Raw genomic sequence first — 26,433 nt, forward strand, 5'->3', positions numbered from 1 at the left:
ACAATAGAGCGAACGGGTCGCGGTCTCGCGGAGCGGGGGAGGAGAGCTGGATGACCACAGGCACACCAGAGGGGAAGACAAGGTCTAACAGCAAGGTACGAGATGCACTGATTATAGAACAACAAGCCGTATGATACAACCACAAGTACATCGAAAGCTGCGCTACGAAGACTCCACCTTCGACTCAGCGAGGAAGTCATCGCCGACAGACATGGCGATTATCCCAGTCGAGAACACACCGGGGTCGGACGGAGTAGCTTCCGGTTTGGCGTAAGCCACATCCCCTGCTTGGAACGTGGACTGTGTCTGTGTCTCCATCTTCTCCTTCGTCCACGCCGTCCCGTCCGCGACACGATAGATGATGAGATACGTCGCGATTTGCTGCCCAGCTGTCAGTGCTCGAACAAGAGCGGTCGTAGCGGTCAACGCACCTGAGCAGCGGACGCGACTCCGAGCCAGACCTGGTTGATCGGCGAGTTGAGCGCGTACGAAACAAGGAATGCGATCGCGAACGCAGAGTAGAGCGCCGCGGACTCGACCACGATCGTCGCGAGCGAAAGGTACTGGTGGGCGTGCTGTGGCGGGAGGTGGGCGAGGTGCGTCCGGCGGAATGCGAACAGGCGACCGGTGATGAGCGCGGTGAGGATGATGTTCGCGCCGAGCGAGATGGCGTAGTATGCGGTGCCGTATGCCAGTGGTGTCTTGCTGTATAGCGAGAGGCCGGGGTGGCTCGACTGCAACGTCCAGAGCGTGCCCATGACTGCATGGGTGGGGCTGTAAGTAGAGATGCCGCGGTAGGAAGTGGGCGAGGCGCACCAAAGGACGCGACAAGCATAATGCAGGGCAAGAACGTGACCGCATATGCTTGCATACGCCCTGACGACGTCCAAATGATCCAGCAACGCCACAGCTGGGATTGGCGATAAGCGACATCTCCATATGTAGCAGCCTCAGAATACTCACAACGATGGCGTCGCACATGAACGTCATGATAAAGAAGGTAGCGTAGAAGATAACGTTGACCGCGAGGTACTGAGTGTCGAGGAAGTACTGCCATGGGCCGCCGGGGTAGTTCCTGTTCTCGACGTAGATGACCTGGACGGTGCGCGCCTGATCGATCACGAAAATCGTGTCGATCACGAAGAGGAGCACAAGATAGCCGAGGAGAAACATCGTCTTCCTCCCGCGATATCGGTGCTTCCAGAGATACATCGTGCACGAGGACCAGATGAGTAGTTGAATCCCTATAGCACGCTGTCAGAACTAGTAGACAGGAGACTGGCAGTGTATTTGAAGTGACATACCATAACCGACGCCACACACCAAGTCGCCAGCGAGGAAGAACCGCTCGAGATTGATGGTGTTCTCGTCTTCGTCGGGGCCGTAGTATACGCCGGGAACGGGAGCCATGCTGGTCGATGAGGAATCGCGCGACGACGTCTTCCTGCGAATGCAGAAGGATGAATGAACAGGAATCCAGAGACAAGGCTTAAGTACTCGCCCTCGTGGAGTCTTGTGCCCTCGCTGCGATCGGTCGCGATCCACGGGAGGCGTCTCCGGCATTTGTCAACGGCGGATATAACAAACCCCGCTGTCATGGTAGTGTTGGGCGCGCGACACCGTGTTTCAATATGATTTGCCTTAGCGAGGAGATCCAGATCAGGTGCCACTGGCTGAAAAGCAGAGTCTACTCAGCGGCGTCGATACTACAACTGGGCGGTCGGACAAGACTGCCTTGTCAGTTCACAGGGGCGAGTCACGAACAACCCAAAACTCTTACCAGCTAGCTGCCGCACTTTTGCCCTTGTGGTTGCTGGATAGGTGCAACAAAGGAAGATGGACGCGGAATTCCATGGATATGTGGTGCATCTTTGTCACTTGTTTTTTCGACAGCGGAATCAAAGACTCTCCCGAGATTGCCCCAACGCGAACCGGAGTTAGGGGTAGATCTTGCGCATCCTGACAGATGGAAGACAGTGAGAGTGAAATGATAGTCGAAAGGCACAGGGAATGAGAGGCGGGTTGAACTGTTGGCAGTCCCCTTGGACGCTCACGTCGGCTCGGCAATCGGCGTTCGCCGAGGCCCGCTTCCACAGGCTTCCAATGGCCCATAGGTCCACCTTCACCTTCAATGGCCACCTCGAGGCTTGCGACGATCGCTCGCACCCACAGCGTCCTGTCAAAGTGCAGGGTCGGGTGATAGATGCAACTCCGGGCCAAGCCCGTCGCCCAAGCGGGCCCATTGAGTGGAAACACAGCCCCGATCAGCCTGATCTTCATGAGCCAAATGGCAAAGAGACGTGGAATCAAGACAATACACGAGGATAGATTATGTTACTGTATGTACGTTGGATATGGTACACTGTGAATATACTTGAGCATGAGCGTATTAGCAAAGCAAACGGTCTTCGTATGGTTCACGAACTGATCGGGTAAACGTGAAAGCGCATGGTGACGGTACGGTCCGATCTGGGGCGGTTGCGGGTGAGGTAGATGTAAATACAGAGCGAGTGCTTGGAAGATGGCGAATGCAGGTTGAGGGCCCGACCCGAAACAGAAGCAAGGGGCGATTACAAGACTTCAAGGGTATGTTTGCTAGGCGCTGCCGCCCTACACTACTGATGGGAGCTTGCATCCCATTATACGCACTGCGGAAGTATAAATCAGCATTCAGACACTCGGGGTGAATTAACGGGCACAGCCGGTGCCTCGCGCAAGGCACACTCACCAGATCCGTCCCAGAAACCGGCGCCGTATACCATCTCGCGTGGGTGGAAGATGAGGCTGCTCGTCCGTGGCGTGAAGGGCGCTACGTTCTCGCGCGGCGGAGGGATAGAGAGGCTGGTCGTCAAGGAGCCCAGACTGCGATGTGAGGCAAGCGACTGCACATCCGTGCGCTGCGCGCGCCAGTTGGATGCGGAGAGCGAAGACGTTCTGTGTATCACAAGGTGAGCGGCGCCCTCTGTGAATGAATGCAATAAGACGGGTTGCGACATACGCTGCGAAAACTTCGGTCTCTTCGTGAACGTCAAATGCCGATAACCCATGGGGGAATACATCCCAAGTGTCCAACGGCGAATCACCGCCTCGAACATCCCACAGCTTCACCTCACCATCCAAACTACACAAATAGCAAACGTGTTAGATGTTGACGTTAACGGTGGGCGAAGCGCCAACGTACCTTGCGGAGATGAAATGGGCGCCGAGAGTTGGGTGCCACTTTGCGTTCTGGACCCACGATGTGTGCTGATGATAGGACCGCACAACAGCGTCGTCTTCTTCTAGCCGCCGATCGAAGTACTTGACTGTCCCATCAGCGAAGCTGGCCAGGAACGTCGACGATATCCCACTGTCAGACGCAAGGGCGTGACAGGACTCTCAGCGTTGGTATCAATGTCCTGTGATGGGCGTTGTATGAGCGCAGACGTTTAGGTGATGAGAACGATGTGTACGAACCATGACCTGGCTTTCTGTGTGCGCATCCCAAACCCGGACGATCCGTGAGTCTCCGCCGACCATGAGTGTACCATTGGACTGTTTCCAATCCGTGACAATACCACTGCCGCGCCGAACCTGGATCACCTCATTCAACCCTCTGAACGCGCTGACCATCTGCACCGGGCCAACCGAAAGGTTGGGATCATAGTTGCGGTACAGGCGAATCATGCCATCCGCTGCAAAAGGTCCAGTTACGTGAGGAATGAGATGTTACCGAATGCCTGCTCACCTGCACCAGCTAGGATGATCCCTCCGACATCTTGGTTGATGATGTGGAGGGAGGTGATGCTTGTGCCTCGAGGGTTTCCATTAAAGAATTGGTTGAGCCTTTGGCCCTTGATCCAGTCCCAGACACTGTCGAGTAATGTCAACATCGGATAGGAGGGTGCACTTTATGGAGCCACGCACGTGATCACGTCGGCCTCGTTTGCGATGACGAGGTGGGGGTCGTAAGCGTGGAATGCAAGAGAAAGAGGTAAGCCCTTGATCTGAATTGTCTTGACGGGCCGGTCCCATCGACAGCGCGCTTGGGAGTATACATCGTCAGCGTATGGCGGCACCGGAAGAATGAAGATAACTCACGGGCTTCGCGAGCTTGCTTCTCCGTATCTTCCATGACGTGCTCGTTACGCTGTTGTCGCCACACCTGATAGTTGTACTGCACGCTTCCCGGCTCGTCCACCTCTGGTTGCTGTTCCGAACACCGTCAGCAAATGCGACAAACATAGACGGTTTGTGCGCTCACTCTCATCTGGGGCTCCTTGAAGTACTCGCAGCACCAGTCGTAGAACCGGCTCTTCAGCGGCAACACGTCACGGATACCGACGCCTGTCCCAAGCCCTAGAATGACGCTAGAATCCACGGAGAAGGTGCTGCCTGATGGGCTGACTCCTCCGCTGAAATGCGGTTCGTGTCCGTGGTGTCCGCCGCCATGATGACCGTGGTGACCGTTGTGTCTCCTGTCGGAAACACGCCGCCTTGCGCGAAGACGTTCCATGTCTTCCTCCATGAGCGCCTCCATGACGTCGCTCGGAAGGAAGTCCATCGTCGATGGGGGAGAGTCGACAGGCGATCGTGACACCCCGGGGTACTCTTCATGGGGGCTGTCTGGACGGGAGTAGGGTGATGCGTACTGAGCGAAGTTCAGGTTGGGAGATGGCGGACGAGAGACGCCTTCCACGATCTCTGTACGCTCCTGCACGGCGATCTGCGGCTTGGGAGAAGAGCGCCCCTCTTCACCAGCAGGGAATGCGATATTCCCAGCCAAATTCCTGAGCACGTTGGCGAAAGACGAGGTTCGGCGGAGGGTGTTGGAGACGCCGTTGGAGAATGTGCTGGTCATCGTCTCGCTTCGCGTTAGCTGTGGGCGAGGTGGACCACCGGCTGAGGACTGTGTTGACTGAACAGAGGTGTTTGACGAGACACGGTGCCGAGAGCTGTTCAGAGCATTCTTCGAGGTGTGCTGAGCGGGTGGGAAAGAGAGTGTTGTGTTGTCTAGCCTAGTGAACGGTGACTCCAAGAGTAGAGCCATGGTGTAATCGACGATCGTCTGGGCTTGCGTGGCGACCTCTTGGTAAGGGTCCACCGAAAGCTCCAGCAGTATGGAAAAGATGGTGAAGAACGACGAGAGAAGTACACGGTTCTCCGCTCTGTAGTCCTCGTCGTCGGCAAAACTGTCGAGCCACTCGGTGACGGCGATTGCGGCGACATCATCATCGGGATGCTGGGTCTCCTCGCCTTCTTTCCACCGGCGGTCTTCTTCCCAGTAGATCCACGCACATACAATAAAGTATCCGCGCCATTCCTTGACCAAGCAGCTGATAAGAACGAGAAGCTCCTTGCGCACCATGGGGCTTGCGTCCTCCTTGATAGCCAGGGCCGCACCTGTGACTACGGCTACTTCCATCCGGAAGTGTATCCGCTCGTCCAGCTGGTACATCGTCCCACTCCCTCCGCCTCCCAGCTTTTCCAGATCCGAAGACCCTGATGCGCCAAGGAATGTGCTGAGAGCGTAAAGGGCGGCGGATCGTACTTCTGGCGAATCGTCAGAGAGAAGGGCGATGAGTTTGTCTTGCATCCCGCGGTCGACACCGTAGACCTTGATCTCGTCATTTGCATCCCAAATTTGCGCGATACATAACGCTGACCACTGGCGGAGGAGGAAGTCGCCTTCGTCGAGATGATCGAAGCAGGAATCAAACACGCGTTCCCGCCAGCATGCGTTCTGGCCATTGGCGTAGTCGCGGGCGATAGTCGAGAGGATGAATGCGCACATCGCTTTGTGCTCTGAGCCGTTGGGAAGATGGGCTTGGCGAGCGTCGTCCTGACCGGAGAGAGCGGACGCAAAATATTTGTACCCCTGGTTGTTGTAAAGATCAACCTGACAGCTCGGATCGACCGCCGATATTCGCGCCCAGATGAAGATAAGGACAGGCTTCAGGTCTTGTCCTGCCGCTTGCAGGAGGCGAGCGATATAGGGGAAGATGCCGATGGTGAGGGCTAAGTGGACGGCCCAAGGTCCGAGGTCGACAAACTGCGAGAGGAGGATCAAGGCGCGCAGTCGATGGGGTTGCGAGAGAAGGACCTGGAGAACGATGGGGAGCTGGTCTGGAGGTTTTCGCGGTACAAGATGGTGCTCGGTGTCGACGTTGATGGAATAAGGCGCTAGGTGTCCGGGTGTTTCAAGCTCTTGCAACTGGTCAAGAGGAATGGGAAGGGAAAGAGGGCCGGGCTTGGTGAGAGCCGAACCGCCACGAGATATCCACACTTCGAATGCTGTGAGCTGGTCCGTAAAGAACCTGCTCGGTGTATAGATGTAACTCTTGTCTCCACTTGCGTTGGCACCGGACTGAGAGCCTTGCCTTCGGCTGCGTGCGCCCAAGGAAAGCTCCTTCTCAACTCCGGGCTCCACATTCTTCAGCAGTTCAGGAAGCTGGCGAAGGCAGGCGTCCACGGCAAGATCCCATGACGCCCATAGCGGGTGCGTATTGGTAGCAGGGAGTGAAGGATACGTATGTGGGGTGCAGTGGTAGTTCTTCATGATGCGTTCGGCCAAAAGGAAGTTGCGGAATAACGAAGCGATGAGCAAGTCGGAGCGGTAAAGACGTGTGAACACTTCTCGAGGGAAGGTAGTCCATGCGATGGTGTCCGTGATAGCCGTGAAGATCCAATTGAGCTCTCCGAGAGGTGTTCGACGGTCTTTCAGGTCGCCGGGGAGCTGCATGACTTGGTCTGGAGAGATATGGCTAGGGAGCGCGTTCGTGAAGAGGAAGTAGCGGAGCGCGATGTCGATCGGAGAAGTGAGACAGGAAGTGAAGAGATCCGCAGGGAGCTCCGGACATGACGGCAGTTGCTCATCAGACGCACAAGCGGCGAGCTGAATGCACTCGGAGAAGGGCGTCGCACCTTCTGGATACCCGCCGCCATGAAGCTTGGCTTCACTGTCCCGCTGCTCCGCGAATTTGACGAACGACGTGAGAAGGTTGCCGGCAGAAGAGCAGTCCCAGATATAGATGCAGGGAGAGCGTAGCCACGACTGAAGTTCCTGGAGGGCGATGGGGATGTATTGGGTATAGTTCCTGTTAAAACACCATAGCTCGCCGCTGGGAGTGGGCTTCGGGACGCCATGTCCGTTGTAGTGAAACAGGACTGCATCTTCGACGGCTTGCTTGCGTGCGGTGACACAGACCTTCTTCAAGTCGTCCTTGGAGGGATCCAGGACGGGCTTGTAAGTGATTTTCGGGTTGAGACCTTCGAACTGGTGCTGTAGGTTCTGACCAATGACCTCGATCGCTTTCATGGACGGCATGGTGTGCGGATCCACCCAGGCTTCTAAAATCGCGCAGGGATTGGTCTTCACGACGTCAGGTGGATCGACGTCGATGTTCAGACACAAGACAAGAGCGGCATGGGCCGTCTTGATCTTCCCCGGAGCCGCACGCCAGGGAATCATCTTCGGTGTACCAGGCGGAGGCGGAGTGGGGTTACCACAGGTAAGATGTCGCTTCGCGCCCAGTATGGGTGTATGGGGGAGACGTCGGGGATGTCTGTCATTGAGCCATTATGCCGGAGGTCGGGGTCGGAGAGGCCGTTCATGCCCCGCACGCCTGTACGTGAAGAGGACGCCTCTGAGCGGGTGGTCGAGCGGTAGTCGCGTTCTGTGTCCGAGTCGTCCGAGCCCTTCCATCTCGCCGGAGGCCAGCCGTTGCTGCCTGGAGCACGAGGTTTACAACCTAGGACGAGCAAGCAGGGAGTGGACGGACCTTCTGCATGATGGTTCCCGTACATCGCTGTGGGCTATACCCGCTCAAACAAGAGCCTCCGCGGAACGTCGAGGCGTGAGTTCTGAGCCGTGAAGCGAGGGAGGGAAAGTAGAGGGGATGTGGATGTGTGAGTTATGAGGAGAGCTCGGGTCGGAAACCGGCTGCCGTGGAATTGAATGCGTTATTAGTCCAGATGATCATGACCATTTATCCAAAGCTTACCTGCTTACAACCCTGGTAAGTTCGATGATTACAATTGGATTACGACGCGTCTTCAGCGCTCCAGCGCCAGGACGTCCTCCAAGCTACTCTCAACTCCACCACCCACCTTGACGCCGGGGTCCGCTCACGACCTACACGCTCCTTCCTGAAATTTCACGATCTGACTGTCCTCTGGACGCTGGGTGCCTCGAGCACCCTCTCTCTACCACTCTAGGCTGCGCGATCGTTTCACCCCGCTATGCCTCCCACCGGATCGGACCCTCCTGTTGGTGCGGTCGTTGAGGTTCCCGCCGGTCGAGGGACAGTTCGATTTTGCGGTGCCACTGCGTTTGCTGCTGGGAAATGGGTTGGAATCGAGCTTGCAGCTCCGAACGGCAAGAACGACGGCGCCGTTCAAGGCACCAAGTACTTCACCTGCAAGCCCAACTATGGAGTGTTTGTCCGCCCGAGCCAGGTCAAGGTTATCTCGGCCACTCCAGAGCCAGTGGTGAGTGAACTGCTTGTTTGTCCGAGATGTATCTCAACGTTTCTCAAGCCCGCGGTCGCGCGCGTGGTCGGGCACCAACGTACGGGCAGCCTGTCGCGTTCTCCCTCCCTACGCTCTGGCGTACCGCAGTCCCCCCGGTCTTCAAGTCCTGCGAAGCCAGGATTGGGCTCAGCACATGGCGCGCCGCTACAGTCGCCAGGTCGTCCGACCGCGCCCCCTTCAGCACGGCTGGGGTCGCCCTCGAAACGGCAGTCCCTCGCGCTTTCAGCGAGATCGCTCGTGCGTACCACTTCCACCGGTTCTGAGGCTCCTAGCCCCACGACAAGAAGCCCACGCCTTCCTGAATCCTCCACCCTCACCCTCGAACCTGCACCAAGGATATTCTCCAAAGGCCACACTCCCCCTCAGCAGTCCTCTCCGCAACCTCCACTGCCCTCTTCCCTACGACGCGTCTCCTCTCCCGCACAAGACTCTGAACCGGAGTCTGAGTCGCTTCTGTCGGAGCCTCCTCCAATAGCGGCGCTCCACCCAGAATCAAGACCGGCCACACCCGTCGTGAGTCTTCGCCCTCAATAAACGAAACCCTTGCTCATCTTTTTCAGCGAGTGGTAGATGATACCGAGCTGCAAGAGCTACGGGCCAAGATTCGGGTGCTTGAAGCCAAGCGTGCGGATGACGCTCGGCATGTCCGTGAACTCGAGAGCCGACTATCGGAAGCGGAGTCCTTCGTCGCGCTGCGACCGAAGCTTCAGGCGAAGCTGAACCAGCAGCAAACGGAGCTCATCGCGACCAGGCGAGAACTTGCGGATGCTCAACAGCTCGCTCAGTTGGCAGAGAGCCGGATCGTGGACACACAAGAGCAGTTGGAGATGGCGATGTTGGACAAGGAGATGGCGGAGGAGAGAGCAGAGACTGCAGAGGCAGACTTGGAAGAGGCTCTAGAGAAGGCAGCGATTCTCGACGTCGAGTTGCAGCACTTGAAGGAGGGCGGAGGCAACGACGAGGCAGGCGAAAGCAACATCAAGTCATCACTTGCATACCTCCAACTCGAGAAGCAGAACGAGCGGTTGAAGGAGGCGTTGATTAGGTGCGCATTCTGTGGTATCCTGTTGTGCGGATGCTTAGCTCGTTTAGGTTACGAGATATCACTCAAGACACGGAACATGAGCAACGCCGGAGAATTGCAGAGATGGAGAAGGATGTGACTGGCCTCGACGATCTCCAGGGTATGGTCTCCGGCTTGAACATCGTTGTCCCCGTGACCAATTAGCTTGCTTCTAGCTCAATACGAGTCTTCGCTCATCAAGCTGTCCAACGCGGAGGTCCAGATTGAAGATCTGAAGGCTCAGCTGGACGATGCCTTGGGTGCCGAGGATCTTCTCGTGCAGCTTACAGAGCGCAACCTCATGCTTGGAGAGGTGCGGCTCCTCGTCCTTGCGTGTCTTGTGGATTCTCTAACACAAACGTTGCAGAAAATCGAAGAGATGCGTATCACCATCGAGGATCTCGAAGCTCTCAAAGAGCTGAATGACGAGCTCGAGGAGAACCACGTGGAGACTGAGAAAGCTATGCAAGAAGAGATCGGTAAGCGTTTCTGGCCTGCACCAGTATTTTTGTGTGACACCTTTCCTGCAGACGCAAAGGAGATGCAAGTTCACGAACAGTCCCGCAAGATTCAGAGCCTCGAGGAATCATGCCAGGATTTGGAAGGCACGATTGTTCAGTTCCGGGAACTTGTTTTGTCATTGCAAACGTACGCGACTCAACTTATATCCGTCATCCTCATCTCATACGGATGCTACGACAGGGAACTCGATAATCTCCGGACGGAGACACAGACTGCACAACACGAGTCTGCTACAGCTGCCTCACAGACGGCTGCGATGATGTCGCTGAACCTCAAGCTACAGTCGTCGGCGTCGAAGAACCAGGCGCGGCATATTGACCTCGAAGTCAAGAAGATCGAGGCGCGCGAGGCGCGGGAGTTCCTCACCATCGTCCAGCCATATCTCCCCCAAGTCTACGTCGAGTCGGACATGGACGCTACGAACTGCTACTTGTTCTTCCAGCGGTTGGCGGCGAAACTCGATCTGATCAACGCCGTCGTTGCGCAAGCGCACAACCTTCCCGAGGCCTTGAACGGTCCTGTTTCGGACGTATTGGTCGGCATTTGCGAGGTGGGTTCTCGTCAGTGTATTGCAATGACCATGACTGACCTCTCTGGAAGATGCGAGGCCGTCTTTCACAGCTGTCCACGACCTGCAAGCGCTTTGCGGCTGTCCTGCGCAAATGTGACGTGGAGAACTTCCTTAACATCGGCCGAGTATATGCGGATGTCGGACCAATGGAGAAGCGTATTGACATGCACATCAACCTCCTTCGCCGCGAGGAGTTCAGAGAACTGGAGTGTGTTAGCGACGCTGTCAAGTATGTTTTCAAGTCTTTCGGTGATCTTGCGCAAGGGCTAACGCACCGACATGTTACAGAATACAGTCGCAGTTCGACCATCTCTCGGAGACGTACTTCTCCGGCTTTGACTACGATCTCGGCGAACGCGAGCTTGGTTACGCGCTTTCATTCGATCATGACTTGGAGATGTTTGCAGCCTCAGTCGGTCTCATCAAGACGTCAGTGGCAGCCGTCATCAAGGACGACGGTATGTAGCTCCCTTATCGTGACTAGTAGCATGGACTCACTTTACATCACAGATGTTGAGGTCGACCTGGGAGATGTCGATCCCGAGGCTGACTTCTTCGAGCCTCTTCAGAAGCTCCTCGACCAGTGCAGAAGCGCCAAAGTACTGTCGAAGTGAGACTTACACATCCAAAGGTCCCTAATTATCGCTAACGGTTCAAATGTTCAGGAAACTCACGAAGCGCGTGGAGGACTTGACGCAAGACTCAATGGCACTGAAGGCTCATCTTGTTCCTCAACTCCAGGCGCTCAACAACACGGTCCCAGAGCTCGTCAACTTCGGTTTTTCGGTGCGCATCTTCTTCACTCCCTGTTAGCGCTACATTCACAACCGCCACAGCTGGCTCAACGCGTCATGCCCAACATCAGCGACGTTCGCGCCGCCAAGTCCGCGTTCCAGCTTTCCACCGTCCTTCAGTTCGTGAAGGAGGGTGCCGAGGGGACTGTTGGTAAGGGCACGAAGGAAGGCGCGACTCCTTGGGACGCTGTCGGGGAATTCTTGGGACATGTCATCTCGGAGTGTGGCAGGATCGTGCCCTTGTCTCTCGAAGCTGAGAACACCCAGAAGAGTGCGTCATTCTGAGCCTTCTCTCTGCCGCCACACGCTCATCCTTTGTTCACAGTCTTGGGTACCGCTCCCTGGGTTCTGCGCATCGACGAGATCAAGGCCGCGACTGCTGTCAACGTCGAGGCCGAGCGCAAGGTCGCCCAGCTCGGCGACGAGGTCCAGGCGCTTGCACGCACCCTCAGGCTCAAGGACCAGACGATCCAGGAGACTGGCGTTAAGGTCGAGCTCATGGAGCGCCGAATGGAGACCGTCAAGAAACAGGCGGACGCAATCACTGACCTCGAGAACGAGCTCTCGAAGGCGCGCAAGCAGGAGCGCGCATACGAAGAGGCGATGGAGCAGCTGCAAGCCGACCTCGACGCGCTCGAGCAAGACAACGCGAAGCTCAAGACACTGGCGGCGAACCCTGAGCGTCAAGCGTCGACCACGCAAGTCGTTGAGCAGGAGGCGGTACCAACCGAGGGCAACTTGGAGACATCGTACCTGCTCGAACAGGTGAGGCCGTTCTTGCCTCCCCCGACCCAACGCACGAGCTAATTATCCGGGTCTACAGATCGACGCGCTTCGCGGCACTGTCCGTTTCCTGCGGAACGAGAACTCGTTCATCAAGGGCCAGGACCTCCTCAAAGAGATCGAAGCTCTGCCCGAACTCCTCGGCCCCCTGCCCCGCCCACCCACACCCGAGCTCCTCCCGTCGGCGCTTTCCGACTCGGACTCGGAATCGGACGACGAGCCGCGACCGGCGCCCACGTTGCGCTCGCTCGCGGTCGAGTCGAAGCTGCTGTACCGCGAGGTGATCAAGTACACGGCCTCGCCGCGCCTCGTCGACCTCTCCGTGCTCAAGGCGCGCCGCGCGGACGGGCAGGCGACGACCAAGGCGTGGCTCCCGCGGAAGAAGACGCCCGCGTACCAGCTCTACGAGCGCAAGCAGCAGGGCGAGCGGCTCGGGCGGCGCCTCAAGGGCCTGCTCGAGATGACGAACCACATCGCCGCGGACACGGAGTGAGGTCGGGACGGAGGAGGGCCGGAACGTTGAGTGCGCTCCGTTTCCGGATGCTGGACTATTGCTATGTCTTCCGCCTTACTGTAGGTCCCTGTTATCGCTATACCCTACACGCATGCCATGTCCGTAGAGCATTTATGTACACACACTTTCGCCACGTCGCGTTTGCGGCAATCTGCGATGTGGAGACGGTGCAGGATAGGTCGGCGCACTTGGCGATTGACGACAAGCCAATGAAACTAGGCTCCGTCTCAGTCTGAAGACACCCGCATCCAAGTGGGCAGCACTTTCTTTCCAGCGAGTGTGAGTGGATGTCGGATATGGTACTTAGCTTCAGCGGGCAGAATCCTATCTTATATGTGGTCGTCCACGACGGATCCCCGGCGCTACTGTTACGCAGCCAACATCTTTTCCTCCAACTTGCTTGTTCTTAGCGTCCTTCTCTCCGCCACTACACCTCTTGCGCATGGAAGTGGCCTGCGATGGTCACATTCTCGTACTACCTTTTTGGACGACCAACAATTCGCGTAACCGTCCAACGGGGAGCTCAGTGACTACGTGGTGCAGCCCATCCAAGATGCTCTCGTCCAGCTCTGAGAAGCCTGTGGGGATGCACACGATCGCAACAGTACGGAGACAGGCTTTGTGTACATCCACTATTTTCCACATAATACATCGGTAGCGTTTCGATTTCTCCTGGTCCTCCCTGTGCTTATCTCTGATCTCGTATTTCTCCTCGACGAGTCCTCGTCTGCCACGTTGTCTTCCCCCTCTTCCCCTCACTCTTCTTCCAAGTAGCCATCGTCTCCCTCTTCCTTCTACTCCGGTCATTCTAGCAGGAGCCCGTCGTGATCCAAAACTCTTACACCCATCTTTGCTACTCCTTCCAACCATGACTCTGGCAACTTATCCTGATTTAGACTTTTGAGCGGTACTGCGACCGTTTCGCCTTTTTCCGCTGTTTCTGTGCGCCGTGTGAGCCACTGTTGTATGACTGAGCGAAGGTTATTCTCGGCTTTCTGCTGCACATAATCGTGAAAGTCTTGGGTGACGATAATCTTGTCATCTTTCTGCTTGATCAATGCAGTGATCATCTTGGCGGCTTTCTCATAGTCTGGCTCCAATAGAATCTCGAGGGGGATATAGTGTTCAATGTCATGCTCCCCCGGCGGAACTTGGAACTTGGACGGAACGGCAAGACAAAACGCGTCTAACCACGTGACCCGCATGTGTAAGTACCAAGTGTAGCTCGAGAGCGCATCCACTCACGACGAGGGATCATAACACCTAGGCTTTCAATGTTTGAATCAAATTTGGAGCATATATTGTTCGGGGTTGGCTGGAACATTTCGATCTTCCGTGGCACCCCCTCCATTTGATCGCATTCGGCGTGGTCGACGCATTTGTCGAGATCGTAGATCATGTACCGTCCCGTCTCGGCCCTGATAAGTGTCCCTTCAGGTTGGAGCCCGTTCTTGGAAAACACGATCCCCGCATCATGCAATTTCACGAGGCCTCCTAGAATGTCTTGTCTAACGGCGGTGGATAAAACTGTCAACAACACGGTGGAGATGTTTTCAGACCCTACTCGCCTATACACCAAGTTCTTCATATATCCATATTCTTCCTCACGCCGGTCGTCCCACATTTCCATGAAGGAGTCCTCTGGTTCTCCATCGGGGGACAGCATGAGACAGCAAAGTGGTGGGCAGTCGATACCATCCCCTTGACGGGCGAAGAATCCAAGCTTCTTGGGAATGAAGTCTCCTTGGAACTCTTCGCATTTGTCGTAAACGTTTGCCTCATTCACGGCACGCCCGGTTTTCTCCTTTCCCCAGGCAATCTTGCACAGAGCGGTGACTTCATTTTCGACCCCCTTGTCCTCCTGCGATATGTCATGGAAGGTGATTTGTGCGACAGCGAAGCCGTCCGGCCCATCAATCAGGGTTCTGATCATCCGATGCTCGCCCGTGTATTCATTGATGGCCCTGGTTTTAGAATCGTATAAATCGTCGGAGTAACGTAATATCTCAGCCTCCTTCATTCGCAGCGTCGCTGTCGATTTGGGCTCCTTGAGTAGCAGTGCGGTATTGAAAGAAACGGCTTCGAATTCCCAGAACAAGTCTGGCGTTGAGTCTGCCAGCGGTGGTCCCTGCCATTTACGATCCCCACGGGTCTTGGAGTGACTGAACAGGTTGTATTTGAAGAAACTCGCGGAGAAGCCCAGTACGATAACGGGAGTGTGTTCAGTGGAAGACATGCTCATGCGACGAACGAGGGGGGAGATGGTAGGTCGGAGTCTACGCGCTGCGGGCTATACCCGCTCAAACAAGAGCCTCTATGGAACGTCCAGGCGTAAGTTCCGAACTGTGAAGCAAGAGAGGGAAGAAGTATGTGTGCGTTATGAGGAGAGCGAGTCGGGGCGGAAGCCAGCTGCTGTGGAATTGAATGCGTGATTAGTCGAGACGGTCTTGGCAACTTATCTGAAGCTTACCTGCTTACAACCCTGGTAAGTTTGACCTATTACAATTCGATTACAAGGCGTCTTCAGCGCTCCAGCGGCGAGGTCCACTGCACGGCGGCAACGTCCTCCAAGCTGCTCACCTCCACCACCCACCTTGACGCCGCGGTCCGCTCACGACCTACACGCTCCTTCCTGAAATTTCACGATCTGAATGTCCTCCGGACGCTGGGTGCCTCTCTCTACGACTCTAGGCTGCGCGATCGTTTCACCCCGCTATGCCTCCCACTAGATCGGATCCTCCTGTTGGTGCGGTCGTTGAGGTTCCCGCAGGTCGAGGGACAGTTCGATTCTGTGATGCCACTGCGTTTGCTTCTGTGAAATAGGTTGGAATCGAGCTTGCAGTTCCGAACGGCAAGAACGACGGCGCCGTTCAAGGCAGCAAGTAACCTGCAAGCCCAACTATGGAGTGTTTGTCCGCCCGAGCCAGGTCAAGGTTATCTCGGCCACTCCAGAGCCAGCGGTGAGTAAGCTGCTGATTTGTCCGAGATCTGTCTGAACGTCTCCCAAGCCCGCGGTCGCGCGCGTGGTCGGGCACTAATGTACGGGCAGCCTGTCGCGTTCTCCCTCCCTACGCTCTGAACGTACCCCAGTCTCCCCGGTCTTCAAGTCCTGCGAAGCCATGATTGGGCTCAGCAAATGCCGCGCCGCTACAGTCGCCAGGTCGTCCGACCGCGCCCCCTTCAGCACGGCTGGGGTCGCCTTCGAAACGGCAGTCCCTCACGCTTTCAGCAAGATCGCTCGTACGTACCACTTCCACCGGTTCTGAGGTTCCGAGCCCCACGACAAGAAGCCCACGCCTTCCTGAACCCCCACCCTCACCCTCGATCCTGCCACACTGGGGATATTCTCAAGGGCCACAGTCTCTCTCAGCAGTCCTCTCTGATCTCAACAACACGGCCCCAGGGCTCGTCGATTTCGATTTCTTGGTACGCAATTCTTTTACTCCTGTTAGCGCTACATTCACAACCGTCAAAGCTGGCTCAACGTGTCATGCCCAACATCAGCGACGTTCGCGCCGCCAAATCCGCGTTCCAGCTCTCCACCGACCTTCAGTTCGTGAAGGAGGGTGCCGAGGGGACTGTTTGCGAGGGCACGAAGGGAGGCGCGACTCCTCGGGACGCTGTCGGGGTTGGCAACCAGGCCGCTGCGCCGGGCGCTGTCCCCGTCGCTGGGCCCTTGGAGGCCCTTGGCCACTCGCTCGAATTCTTGGGACATGTCATCTCGGAGTGCGGCAGGATCGTGCCCTTGTCTCTCGAAGCTGAGAAGTCGTGGCTCGCGATGGTCGCCGTCGCGTACTACTTTTCCGGACGACTAACCATTTGCGTAACCGTCCAACGGTGACATCCTTCGCTAGACTCTACAACCCATATGCCCATGCTCTTGCTGAGGAAGGCGGAGAACAGCAAACAACCCGTTAGTCTCCGATCTATCATTGGCAATTCTACCTCTCTCGCCGTCTCCCCAACTTCGTCGTATCACTCGAAGCGTTCAAGACTATCGTACGTCACACTCCTTAGTATCTCGCGCCGCTATTTCTAATATGCGTGGTTTGCGCGACAGGTGCACGGCAGGCACTTTGACCTCTAGGCGACGTGGTGCGGCTCATGCAAGATGCTCTTGTCTGGCTCCGAGAAGCTCGTGGGGATGCACAGCGCCGGCGCGGACTTCAACAGGGTTGATGTCGACGAGGCGGGTCACATCCCACAGGAGGTTGGCGAGTGTGCGGTACGTCTCTTTGTCTTTGATGAATGCGCGTGGGAAGTAGTAGGATCTGATGGCTTTCCGGGCCAGATGGTGCCGTTCATGGCGTTCAAGAAAAGCGAGAAGCGGGCCCCAGGTGCGTCACTCATGGCAGTCTTCATTCATACGCTGGGTGTATGCGAACGCGCGGGTTCTGGGGGATGGTCGAGGAGCTTGCTACATGGACTCGCTTCTGAGCTTTAGACTGGAATGTGTTGATGATATCCCGTTCGGAGTGATTGGTACGGGCTCCGTCCCGCGATGTTCGTAGGCTCCGATCCATGGCGCTTAACACGCTGCTGGTACTTCGGTGGACGAACATGGTTCGGCCAGGCTGCCAGTGACCACCCTTCGCACGATCGCGACAGTTCTTGGACGATCCCTGTATACATCAAACACTTTCCACGTATTACTTCGGTAACTTTTCGATTAATTCGGTACTTATCTTGCCTTCCGCCTTTGCCTTCGTCTTCCACCTCATCTTCCACCACTCCCTCTTCGACTTACTCTTGTTTGGAGCAGTCATCTTTGGACGAATCCTCTTCTTTGTCTTCCTTCCACTCCTCGACTTTTATCACTTTCCCCTCGTCATCCATGACTTTTATATCCATCTTCGCCACTCCGATCTTCCATGACTCTGGCAAATTTTTCCTATCCAGACTCGCGAACGGTACTGCGACTGTTTCGTTGATTTCCGCTGATATTGTGCGTCGTATTAGCCACTCTCGTATGACTATACGGAGGCGACAGGCGTCCTGCTCCACATATTCGCGGAAGTCTTTGTCGCCAGGAATCTTGTCATCTTTCTGTTGGATCAATGCAATGATACTGCGGGCAGCTTTCTTGTAGTCTGACTCCAGTAGCAGCTCGAGGGGGATATAGTGATCGATATTATGATGCTCCTGAGGCAACCCCGAGGGAAGACGAAGAAGGTGCCTGTCTAGCCGCGCGTCCCACGAGTGTAAGTATCAAATGTAGCTTGAGAGCACATCCACTCACTACGAGGGATCATGACACCTAGATGTTCGATGCTCTGCTCAAACGCGGAGCATATATCGGCCGGAGTTTGCTGGAACATTTCGATCGTCTCTGGCACCATCTCCAGTGGGTCGCATCGGTCATGATATTCGGAATCGGCGAGGTCGTAGATCATGTACCGCTCCGTCTCCGAGGTCTTCAGTGTCTCGCAGGTTTCAAGCCCCCGTGGAAATACGACCTTCGCATGATGTAATTTCAAGAGACCCTTGAGAATGTCTTGTCTAACGGTAGAGAAGATTATCAACAACACAGTGGAGATGTTTTCAGCCCCTACTCGCCTATACACCAAGTTCTTCATAAATCCTTCTTCAATCTTATCACCATTTTCACGCAGGTCGTCGAAGGGTTTCATTGGTTCTCCATCGGGGGACAGCATGAGACAGCAAAGCGTTGGGTCAATACCATCCGCTTCACGGGTGAAGAATCTAAGCTTCTGGGCAATGACGTCTCCTTGGAGGCGGTGGCATTTATCATAGATTTCGCTCTCCTTCATAACGTCGCTGGTGCTATTCTTTCCCCAAGCAATCTTGCACAGCGCGCCGAGACGTCTGACTTCTTTGCCCTCTTGCGACGATGTGTCATCGAAGATAACTCGCGCGACAGCGAAGCCATCCCGCTTACGTTCACGAGACTTGGGATGATGGGAGTGGTGGAATATTTCAGCCTTCGTCATTCGCAGCGTCACTGGAGTCGATATGGCCTCCAATTCCTCGAGCAGCGCGGTATTGACCCCGGAAACGGCTTCTAAACGGTAGAGCGAGTCTGAAATTGCATGGTCTTTTATATTTGACGGCGGCCATTTCCACCATCCCACCTCGGTCTTCTGGGGATCGAATAGGTTTTCGTGAATGAAACTCCTTTCAAAGCCCAGGATGATAACGGGGGTGTGTTCAGTGTGAGACATGGCGACGAAGAATGAGCAGCTGTCAATCGCTGGGAGAATTAGTTCCCACCTGTGATATGTACGCGCTCGCCGTCCTTGCTCTCCTCCACCACCATCGCCGTCCCCAGCCCCCCTGTCCAGGCAGACGATATGCAGCGACTACACAGTCGCCTGTCGTCCGCTATTGGACTCCGGTGTCACCGTTCAACGTTCAACTCCCCTCCCCTCCGACCTCAACCTCCATGCCGACCTCCGCCGACATCGCCGGCCACGTCCACGCCGCACGAGCTGTCGACAGCTACGAGATGCGAAGGACGTCCGCCCGGACGTCCTCCGCCTCACCCTCCTCCGTCTCCGCATCGCGGCCTTCTCGCGCGGAGCCCATTTCCGTGCCGCCCGCCTCCTCCAGCGTCGTGGCCCTCCGCTTCGCCCACCTCCTCCGCCTCGTCCGGGCCCTCATGCCTCCTCCCGCGAGCCCTCCGCATCACTCGCGTCCGCGTCCGCGTCTCCCGCCTCCGTATCGCCCACCTCCGCGTGCGTCGCCCGCCTCCTCCACCTCGTGCGCCCTCCTCCGCCTGCACGCCCGCCTCCCCGCTGCCCTCCTCCACCCCCCTCACCTTCGCGCCGCCCACTTCCGTACGCATCACCCGCCTCCGCGCTGCTCTCCACGCGTATCGCTCGCCTTCGCGCCGCCCGCCTCCTTCTGTAGTAGTATACAATTTTCGTGTATACGAAGAGGCGATGGAGCAGCTCCAAGCCGACCTCAGCGCGCTCGAGCAGGACAAGACACTGGCGGCGAACCCTGAGCGTCAAGCGTCGACCACGCAAGTCGTTGAGCAGGAGGTGGTGGCCACCGAGGGCAACTTGGAGACATCGTACCTCCTCGAACAGGTGAGACCGTTCCCCGACCGAACGCACGAGCTAACAATTCCGGTCTCCAGATCGACGCGCTTCACAGCACTGTCTGTTTCCCGCGGAACAGGAACTCGTGGTTCGCGATGGTCGCCTTCGCGTACTACTTTTCCGGATGACTAACCATTCGCGTGACCGTCCAACAGGGAGTCCAGTGACCGCGGTACGCCTGACATCCTTCGCTAGACTCTGCCGATATCGCGTGCTCATGTTCTTGCTCAGAAAGACGGAGAACAGCGAACAAACCGTTAGTCCCCGATCTATCATCGGTAAGCCTACCTCTCTCTCGTCTGGGCGACAGGTGAACGACCGGCACCTCGCCCTCTGGGCAACGTGGTGCGGCCCATTCATGATGATCTCGCCCAGCCCTGATGGGGATGCACCGCGCCGGCGCGGACTTCAACAAGGTGGATATCGACGAGGCGGGTCACATCCCACAGGATGTTGGTGTGCGTGCGGTACGTCTCTTTGTCTTTGAAGGATGACGCGTGGGACGCAGGCTCGGATGGCTTTCTGGACCAGATCCTGACGTTCATGGCGCCCAAGAAGGGCGAGAATCTCTGCGAAGTCGTGAGCGTACATCCTGCGGGGCTTCAGGTGCGTCACTCGTAGTTTTTATTTACGCATCGGGTGTTTGGAAACCTGCGAGTTCTAGGTTGCTGCATGAGTACGCGTCAAGTTGGCTTTAGACTGCAACATGTTAATGATGTAGGCGATGGGACACCCATGCATGTATTATTTGACGCAGGCTCCATCTTGCATTGTTCGTAGGCTCATATCCATGGCGCAGCGCGCTCAACACGCTGCTCGCACTTCGGTGGACGACCGTGGTTCGGCCAGGTTGCTGCAGCCCCAGTGGTCGCCCTCCGCACGATCTCGACGGTACTTGGACAAGCCCTGTGTACATCAAACACTTTGCACTTATTACATCGGTAAGGCTTCGACTACTCCTGGTTTTTCCAGTACCTATCTTGGCTCTCGTATTCGTCTTCGTCTTCCACATCGTCTACTCTTCTTCGGAGTAGTCCTCTTTTCCGGAGTAGTCCTCGTCTACCTCTCCCTCCCACTCCGGCACTTCTAACATCGTCCCATCGGCATTGACAACTTCCAAACCAATCTTCGCCACTCCTTGCAACCATGACTTCGGCAACGTCTCCCTATTAAGGCTCGTAAACGGTATTGCGACTGTTTCATCTTCTTCCGCTGTTTCCTCGCGATGATAGAACCAATCTTGCATGCTCCTGCGGAAGCCATGGGCCTCCCGCTGTACATATCTGCGAAAGTCTGCGGTGTCGAGAACCTCGTCCTGTTTCTGCTTGATGAATGAAATGATCATCTTGGTGGCTTCCTCGTTGTCTGGCTCCAATAGAAGCTCGATGGGGATGTAGTGATCGATGATCTGACGCTTCGTCTGAAGGAACTTCGACGGAACGCGAAGATGGTATATGTCTAGCCGCGCGACCAACGTGTGTAAGTATCAACTTGTGTGGCTCGAGAGCATATTCACTCACGGCGAGGGATCGTGGCACCTAGATCTGTGATGCTACACTCAAACGCGGAGCATATATTGGTCGGGGTTTGCTGGAACATTGCGATCGTCTCTGGCACCATCTCCAGTGGGTCGCATCGGGCATGATATTCGGAATCGGCGAGATCGTAGATCATGTACCGCTCCGTCTCCGAGGTCTTCAGTGTCTCGCAAGTTTCAAGCCCCCGTGGAAATACGACCTTCGCATGATGCAATTTCAAGAGACCATTGAGAATGTCTTGTCTAACGGTGGAGGAAGTTATCAACAACACAGTGGAGGCTGAGGCGCTTTCAGACTCTACTCGCCTGTACACCAAGTTCTTCATATATTCAAGCTCACTCTCCCGACCTTCGTCAACCATCTCGCCGAAGGGCTTCTCCGGTTCTCCATCGGGGGACAGCATGAGACAGCAGAGCGTTGGGTTCTCATCATCCGCTTTGCGGGTGAAGAATCCAAGCTTCCGGGGAATGACGTCTCCTTGGAGGTCCTGGCATTTGTCGTACATTTTGGCTTCAGCCGTAACGGCACCGGTGGTCTTCTCCCCCAAGCAATCTTGCACAGAGCGGCGAGATCCTCGACCTCTTTTTCCTCTGGCGACGATATAACATCGAAGGTGATCTGTGCGACAGCGAAGCCTTCGTGCCCGACCGGGCAGCCGGGACGATGACAGTGACGAAATACCCCAGCCTCCTTCATTCGCAGCGTCGTTTTCGATTCGGCCTCCTCGAGCAGTGGAGTATTGACAGAAACGGTGTCGAGATCCCACGACGATCCTGGCCGTGAGTCTGGAGGTTGCGACCACACCGTGTCGGTAACACCCTCTTCGTATTTGAATAGGTTGCGGTAGATGAAACTTGTTGCAAAGATCAGGGTGACAACAGGGGTGTGTTCAGTGGGAGACATATCCGTGCGATGAAGAATCGAACCGGGGAGAAAGAGACTCTGGGAGATGGGTGTCGCTACTAAGCAGTCGGGAGGAACTTCGGAGCTCGTACGAGTTGATTCCGTCCTCCACGATAGTAGGCAGTGCTGAGTCTACGCCGGGGCTCGAGGGTGGTCCTTGTGCTCGTGCAGGACGTATTTATTATCGCGATCGATGGGCGAAGAGCGACGATGGAGGGGAACGAGGGCGGAGTCGAGCACGTGCTACGGCGAGCTCGGCGCGTGCCTTCGACACTGAGCGCCAGCCTGGAGGTCGGGGAAGCTGCAGACACAGTAAGCATCGTAGGGATCGTGAGGTGTGGCCGCCATGATCCCGAAACAGAAATCTGGTTCCACAGTACCCAGCACCAGAACAAGGGAAACGGATTCCCGGGGAAGAACGAGAGTGCGTTCACGTTCGCAGCCGCCCCAGAATGAGATCTAACTGCTGGACGCGCACGCAGAATCAGAACCCAATATCCTTCGCCAACGTAGAGATTGAGGACCATAATCCATAAATATTCCTCAGTGCTACAAGACATCTACATGTGCGAGGACCGTCTGGGTCGCTGCGCCGTCTCCTAGCAATATGATACACCTCACACCCTTGCCTCGGGCGCAGGGGGCTTGCGCAGCGCGTGGGTAACTCGGACCTTGAAGCGCGACTGCCTCTGCTGGCCCTGCTGGCCCTGTTGCTGTTGCTGGTGCTGGTGGTGCTGCTGCTTCATCTCCTTCACCGCCCGGCGCACCTCAATCCCGAGCTGGGGGGCGCGGGGGTCGGGACGCGCTCCCGGGTGGACTTGAAGAACTCCCACGGGTTCTCGTCCTCGGGCACGACCTCCATCGACAGCTTGAACGGGACGTCTGCGCCCTCGCCGCTGCAGGACGTCGCCGCGGTGGACGCCGACGCGGCGGAGCCCGAGGCGGAGTCGAAGAACCCGGCGGATCCTGAGGCGGAGGCGGAGGTGGAGGCGGACGAAGCAGAAGCGGACGGGGCGGGGGCGGACGGGGCGGACGGGGCGACGGCGAACGCCACGAGCGGGCGCGGGGGGGCGTTGGCCCAGGCACCTTGGGGTGCCTTGGGTGTGGCGATGTTGGCGAGGTCGAAGGCGACCCGGCGGGTGGGCGACCGAGCGGGACGGGCGGGACGGGCGTGGCGGGATTGGGCCCGGGCCCGGTGCTCGCGGTGGTGCTCCCGACGGTGCTCCCGGTGCTCGCGGGGGCGGCTGTGGTCGCGGGCGTGGCGGTCGCCGTCATGGTGGTCGCGGGCGTGGCGGTCGCCGCCATGGTGGTCGCCGTCGCGGTGACGGTGCGAGCGCGCGCGGGAACGGTGGACGACGGGCTCCACCGCGCCGTCCGCGCCGTCCTCCGCGAGCTCGGAGAAGTGCTTCCGGGGGGCGACGGGTGTCGGGCGGCGGCCGCGCACGGGCTTCTTGCCTTGGAGCGGCACGAGGTCCTCCTGGGGCACCTCCTCCGCGGGGTCGCACTCCTGGTTGGCCGCGTGCCATCCCTCGGACATGACGCGGGTGAGCGTCGGCGCGTCGGCGATCTCGCGGCGGAGGTCGGCGAGCCTGATGCGGCGGCGGGGGTCGATGGCGAGGGTGCGGCGGAGGGTGTGCGCGACGTGGCGTGAGATCGGGAGCGAGTCGTAGAGGTACTGCGGGTCGTCGAGGAAGGCCGCAAAGAGCGGGTCGCTGCCCTTGGGACGCGTCCAAGGGTTCCGGCCGGAGATCATGTTGATGAGGATGATGCCGAGTGCCCAAATGTCGCTCGTGCGAGGGCAGTAGGGAACCTTCCCGATGATTTTACCGGAAGCCTCTGGAATAACATATCAGTGCACTGCGCATACTGGAAGGAAGATGGGGACATACCAGGACTCATGTAGATGCCAGTTCCCCAGCCGTAGATGTCCACCCGTGCCTCATCGCTTGCAAGACCGAAGTCGGAGAGGAAAAGGCGCGAGCCGTCGTCGTTGACAAGGATATTTTCCGGCTTGAGATCCCGATGCGCGATTCCAGTCGCGTGCATCTCAATGACGGCATCGACGAGGGAAAGGAACGCGGTCCGGACGAGGGCCTCGTTGTCCTCGTACATATGAACTTCACAGATGCGGGAGAAAAGGTCGCCCCCGTCGCAGAGCTCGAGGACGAGGTAGAAGTAGTTGTCGGTGTCGTAAACGTCGTAGATGGTGACCACGCCCGGTTGCTCAGCGCAAGTGATGTGGAAGTGGATCTCCTGGCAGATGGAAGCCAGCTCGAACTTCCTGAGCCCGGCCTTGGGCATTGCCTTGATGGCGCGGTAGACTGGGCGGCGAGATCGGGCCGTTTTGAGGAGGATGGCTTTGTAGACGACACCGTATGCGCCAGAGCCAAGGAGCTCTAGGAGCTGGTACCCATCGCCGATGATCTTGCCCGTAAGACTGGGGATACGATCCGCCGCGTTGGATGGCATGTCGAATATATGCGGTAGAGAATAAAGTGGATGCAAAGGTTGGCGGTGTGAAGGTGAAAGAAAAGTGGAGGAAAAGGCGAAGAGAGAGAAGAGAAGATGGAACGTGTAAGATGAAGGTGAGAGCAGAAGGAGTGAAGTCGAAAAGGCTGTCGAATGATGACTTTGGTGGGTTGAGTTGGTGCTCCTTATATACATCTAGCCTAATGAGCTCCTTTGTCTTGATAGAGGGTCGTCTAAAGTCTACGGCACGAGCGGAAGCAAGTACTAGACACATCCGACAGCCCTGAGAGACTGCGGCCGTGTGGAGAGGGGTTCGGATTTGATTTGAGGCCGCACTTTCCGTCGATGTTCGCTGCAAGCGCCGTCGGATGTCGACTCCTTTTGCGCAGCAGACGAGGCCGGAGCGGCGGGACTACCACTGCGCAGCACCCCGCGATTTGGCATCCGTACCGCACACGAGCTCTGCGCGGAGGTACGATGGACGAGGTCATGTCGAATGTGCGAGCTGGCATAGCCAGCATTCTGCGGGAGGCCGTGGAGACACAGCGGGAGACGGGACTTGCACGAGAGGGGGCCGGACACCAGCTACACGCTCATCAGCCTGGTGCGCTTGCGGTTCCACGCCGGAAACCTCAACGACGACGGCGACTTCGGAGGGGTCACGCCGAACGCGACTCGAGGTCTCCTTTGGCGTGGACGCTGGTCTGCATGGGAATGGGTGTCAGCCGCAGCCAGCACGTGCACATCCAAACACACCTGTGTCCGTATCGGGGTCTGGCTCCCGTTCCCGTATGATGTCCTTGAGCGCATCCAAGACTTCGCCGGTCCATTCGATGTAGGCTTGCAAGTTCCTCAGGCGCTGGTTGCTCGCGACGTCCGCCGCGCTGTCGTTCACGATCGACCACACCGCATCGAGCGCGTCCACGAGCTCGTGGGTCACGAGCGCACCTTCTGGGTCGTGCCGCGCGAGCTCGACGAGGATGGGCACGATGTGGCTCAGGCCGACGCAGATGTGCAGCGACGGCTCGCGCCAGAGTGAGGTGCGGAGGAACCCGCGGAGGTGAACGAATATCGTCCGCGCCCGTTCCCGCACAGCGTGGCGGTCCGCGGGGGAGAGAGGGGATGTAGACCAAGATGCGCGGGCGGCGCAGCGCGCAACGCACTCTACGCTGTGGAGGTAGTTGTGGAGGGTGGAGGTGATGGAGGTCCCGCCGGGATTGTGGGTGCGCCATTCGGACATGGTCATCACTGGATGGTGGTGAGTGGAGTTCGACGGAGGAGCGCATACAATCAATCAACTTACCTGCTCGGATGTCGGACACGTCACATGGCACTTGATCGTTTCGCAGTGCCACGATGACACTGTTCAAGGCCTGGTCTGCGGCAGAGGACGACTCCATGGCGAGGACACACAAGTTCCGGAGGGGTTTCTCAGAGGCCACTTCTTTGGTTGAGTACCGCAAATCCCTGATGACGCTGGACACCGAGCTATCCCAGTCTGGACCGCGGTCTTCCTCACCGGCAGTCAGAGAAATGTGCAGCGCGTCCAGAGTATGCAGTGAGAACTTGTCTTGCGTTCGTGCAGTTTCCGTTCCCCAAAGTCGCGTACGGGCATCCATGACAAGTTGATAACAAGCAATTGCATGCTCCCAAGAGAGATCCACGAGCATCAAGCGCAAGTCGTTTAGGGAGTTAGAGTCG

General features: G+C 57.1%; 9 protein-coding genes across 9 annotated transcripts; 3 read left to right on the forward strand and 6 right to left on the reverse strand.

The window, feature by feature from the left end:
* Positions 1 to 162: 162 nt before the first annotated feature.
* BXZ73DRAFT_89690 (uncharacterized protein) lies at positions 163 to 1,410 on the reverse strand (the record flags this gene model as incomplete). Its single annotated transcript, XM_048025365.1, has 5 exons — positions 163 to 381; positions 432 to 760; positions 817 to 910; positions 964 to 1,244; positions 1,305 to 1,410. 5 exons carry the CDS (start codon positions 1,408 to 1,410, stop codon positions 163 to 165), a joined length of 1,029 nt encoding a protein of 342 aa, XP_047878518.1.
* A 1,200-nt stretch (positions 1,411 to 2,610) lies between these two features.
* On the reverse strand, positions 2,611 to 7,785 carry BXZ73DRAFT_77151 (raptor N-terminal caspase like domain-containing protein; the record flags this gene model as incomplete). Its single annotated transcript, XM_048022604.1, has 11 exons — positions 2,611 to 2,648; positions 2,729 to 2,934; positions 2,999 to 3,121; positions 3,182 to 3,375; positions 3,457 to 3,674; positions 3,728 to 3,852; positions 3,907 to 4,024; positions 4,081 to 4,189; positions 4,244 to 7,450; positions 7,486 to 7,709; positions 7,761 to 7,785. The coding sequence occupies 11 exons, from the start codon at positions 7,783 to 7,785 to the stop codon at positions 2,611 to 2,613; spliced, it is 4,587 nt and encodes a 1,528-aa protein (XP_047878519.1).
* Positions 7,786 to 8,220: 435 nt separating this feature from the next.
* Positions 8,221 to 12,737, forward strand: BXZ73DRAFT_45895 (dynactin; the record flags this gene model as incomplete). Its single annotated transcript, XM_048019594.1, has 15 exons — positions 8,221 to 8,466; positions 8,518 to 9,024; positions 9,072 to 9,556; positions 9,604 to 9,695; positions 9,751 to 9,887; positions 9,942 to 10,053; positions 10,105 to 10,222; positions 10,277 to 10,646; positions 10,697 to 10,896; positions 10,956 to 11,125; positions 11,178 to 11,277; positions 11,333 to 11,453; positions 11,504 to 11,732; positions 11,787 to 12,226; positions 12,285 to 12,737. 15 exons carry the CDS (start codon positions 8,221 to 8,223, stop codon positions 12,735 to 12,737), a joined length of 3,780 nt encoding a protein of 1,259 aa, XP_047878520.1.
* An 824-nt stretch (positions 12,738 to 13,561) lies between these two features.
* BXZ73DRAFT_77153 (uncharacterized protein) lies at positions 13,562 to 14,994 on the reverse strand (the record flags this gene model as incomplete). Its single annotated transcript, XM_048022605.1, has 2 exons — positions 13,562 to 13,998; positions 14,022 to 14,994. 2 exons carry the CDS (start codon positions 14,992 to 14,994, stop codon positions 13,562 to 13,564), a joined length of 1,410 nt encoding a protein of 469 aa, XP_047878521.1.
* Positions 14,995 to 15,877: 883 nt separating this feature from the next.
* BXZ73DRAFT_100904 (uncharacterized protein) lies at positions 15,878 to 16,845 on the forward strand (the record flags this gene model as incomplete). The annotated part of the gene is made up of 5 exons (XM_048014716.1): positions 15,878 to 15,998; positions 16,132 to 16,184; positions 16,234 to 16,581; positions 16,677 to 16,757; positions 16,819 to 16,845. The coding sequence occupies 5 exons, from the start codon at positions 15,878 to 15,880 to the stop codon at positions 16,843 to 16,845; spliced, it is 630 nt and encodes a 209-aa protein (XP_047878522.1).
* Positions 16,846 to 17,501: 656 nt separating this feature from the next.
* BXZ73DRAFT_100905 (uncharacterized protein) lies at positions 17,502 to 18,940 on the reverse strand (the record flags this gene model as incomplete). The annotated part of the gene is made up of 4 exons (XM_048014717.1): positions 17,502 to 17,695; positions 17,738 to 17,938; positions 17,998 to 18,257; positions 18,321 to 18,940. 4 exons carry the CDS (start codon positions 18,938 to 18,940, stop codon positions 17,502 to 17,504), a joined length of 1,275 nt encoding a protein of 424 aa, XP_047878523.1.
* A 221-nt stretch (positions 18,941 to 19,161) lies between these two features.
* Positions 19,162 to 20,498, forward strand: BXZ73DRAFT_77155 (uncharacterized protein; the record flags this gene model as incomplete). Its single annotated transcript, XM_048022606.1, has 7 exons — positions 19,162 to 19,555; positions 19,629 to 19,810; positions 19,878 to 19,994; positions 20,054 to 20,078; positions 20,198 to 20,289; positions 20,312 to 20,428; positions 20,487 to 20,498. 7 exons carry the CDS (start codon positions 19,162 to 19,164, stop codon positions 20,496 to 20,498), a joined length of 939 nt encoding a protein of 312 aa, XP_047878524.1.
* Positions 20,499 to 20,837: 339 nt separating this feature from the next.
* Positions 20,838 to 21,865, reverse strand: BXZ73DRAFT_77156 (uncharacterized protein; the record flags this gene model as incomplete). The annotated part of the gene is made up of 2 exons (XM_048022607.1): positions 20,838 to 21,280; positions 21,343 to 21,865. The coding sequence occupies 2 exons, from the start codon at positions 21,863 to 21,865 to the stop codon at positions 20,838 to 20,840; spliced, it is 966 nt and encodes a 321-aa protein (XP_047878525.1).
* A 1,944-nt stretch (positions 21,866 to 23,809) lies between these two features.
* Positions 23,810 to 24,732, reverse strand: BXZ73DRAFT_20371 (kinase-like domain-containing protein; the record flags this gene model as incomplete). Its single annotated transcript, XM_048017599.1, has 2 exons — positions 23,810 to 24,099; positions 24,153 to 24,732. Coding segments are annotated over 2 exons (870 nt in total), but the record flags the coding sequence as incomplete, so codon positions are not given.
* Between the last annotated feature and the right edge of the window lie 1,701 nt (positions 24,733 to 26,433).

The sequence above is a fragment of the Epithele typhae genome, assembly GCF_022376455.1.
Source record: "Epithele typhae strain CBS 203.58 chromosome Unknown BXZ73scaffold_20, whole genome shotgun sequence".
Taxonomy (NCBI): Eukaryota; Fungi; Basidiomycota; class Agaricomycetes; order Polyporales; family Epitheliaceae; genus Epithele; species Epithele typhae.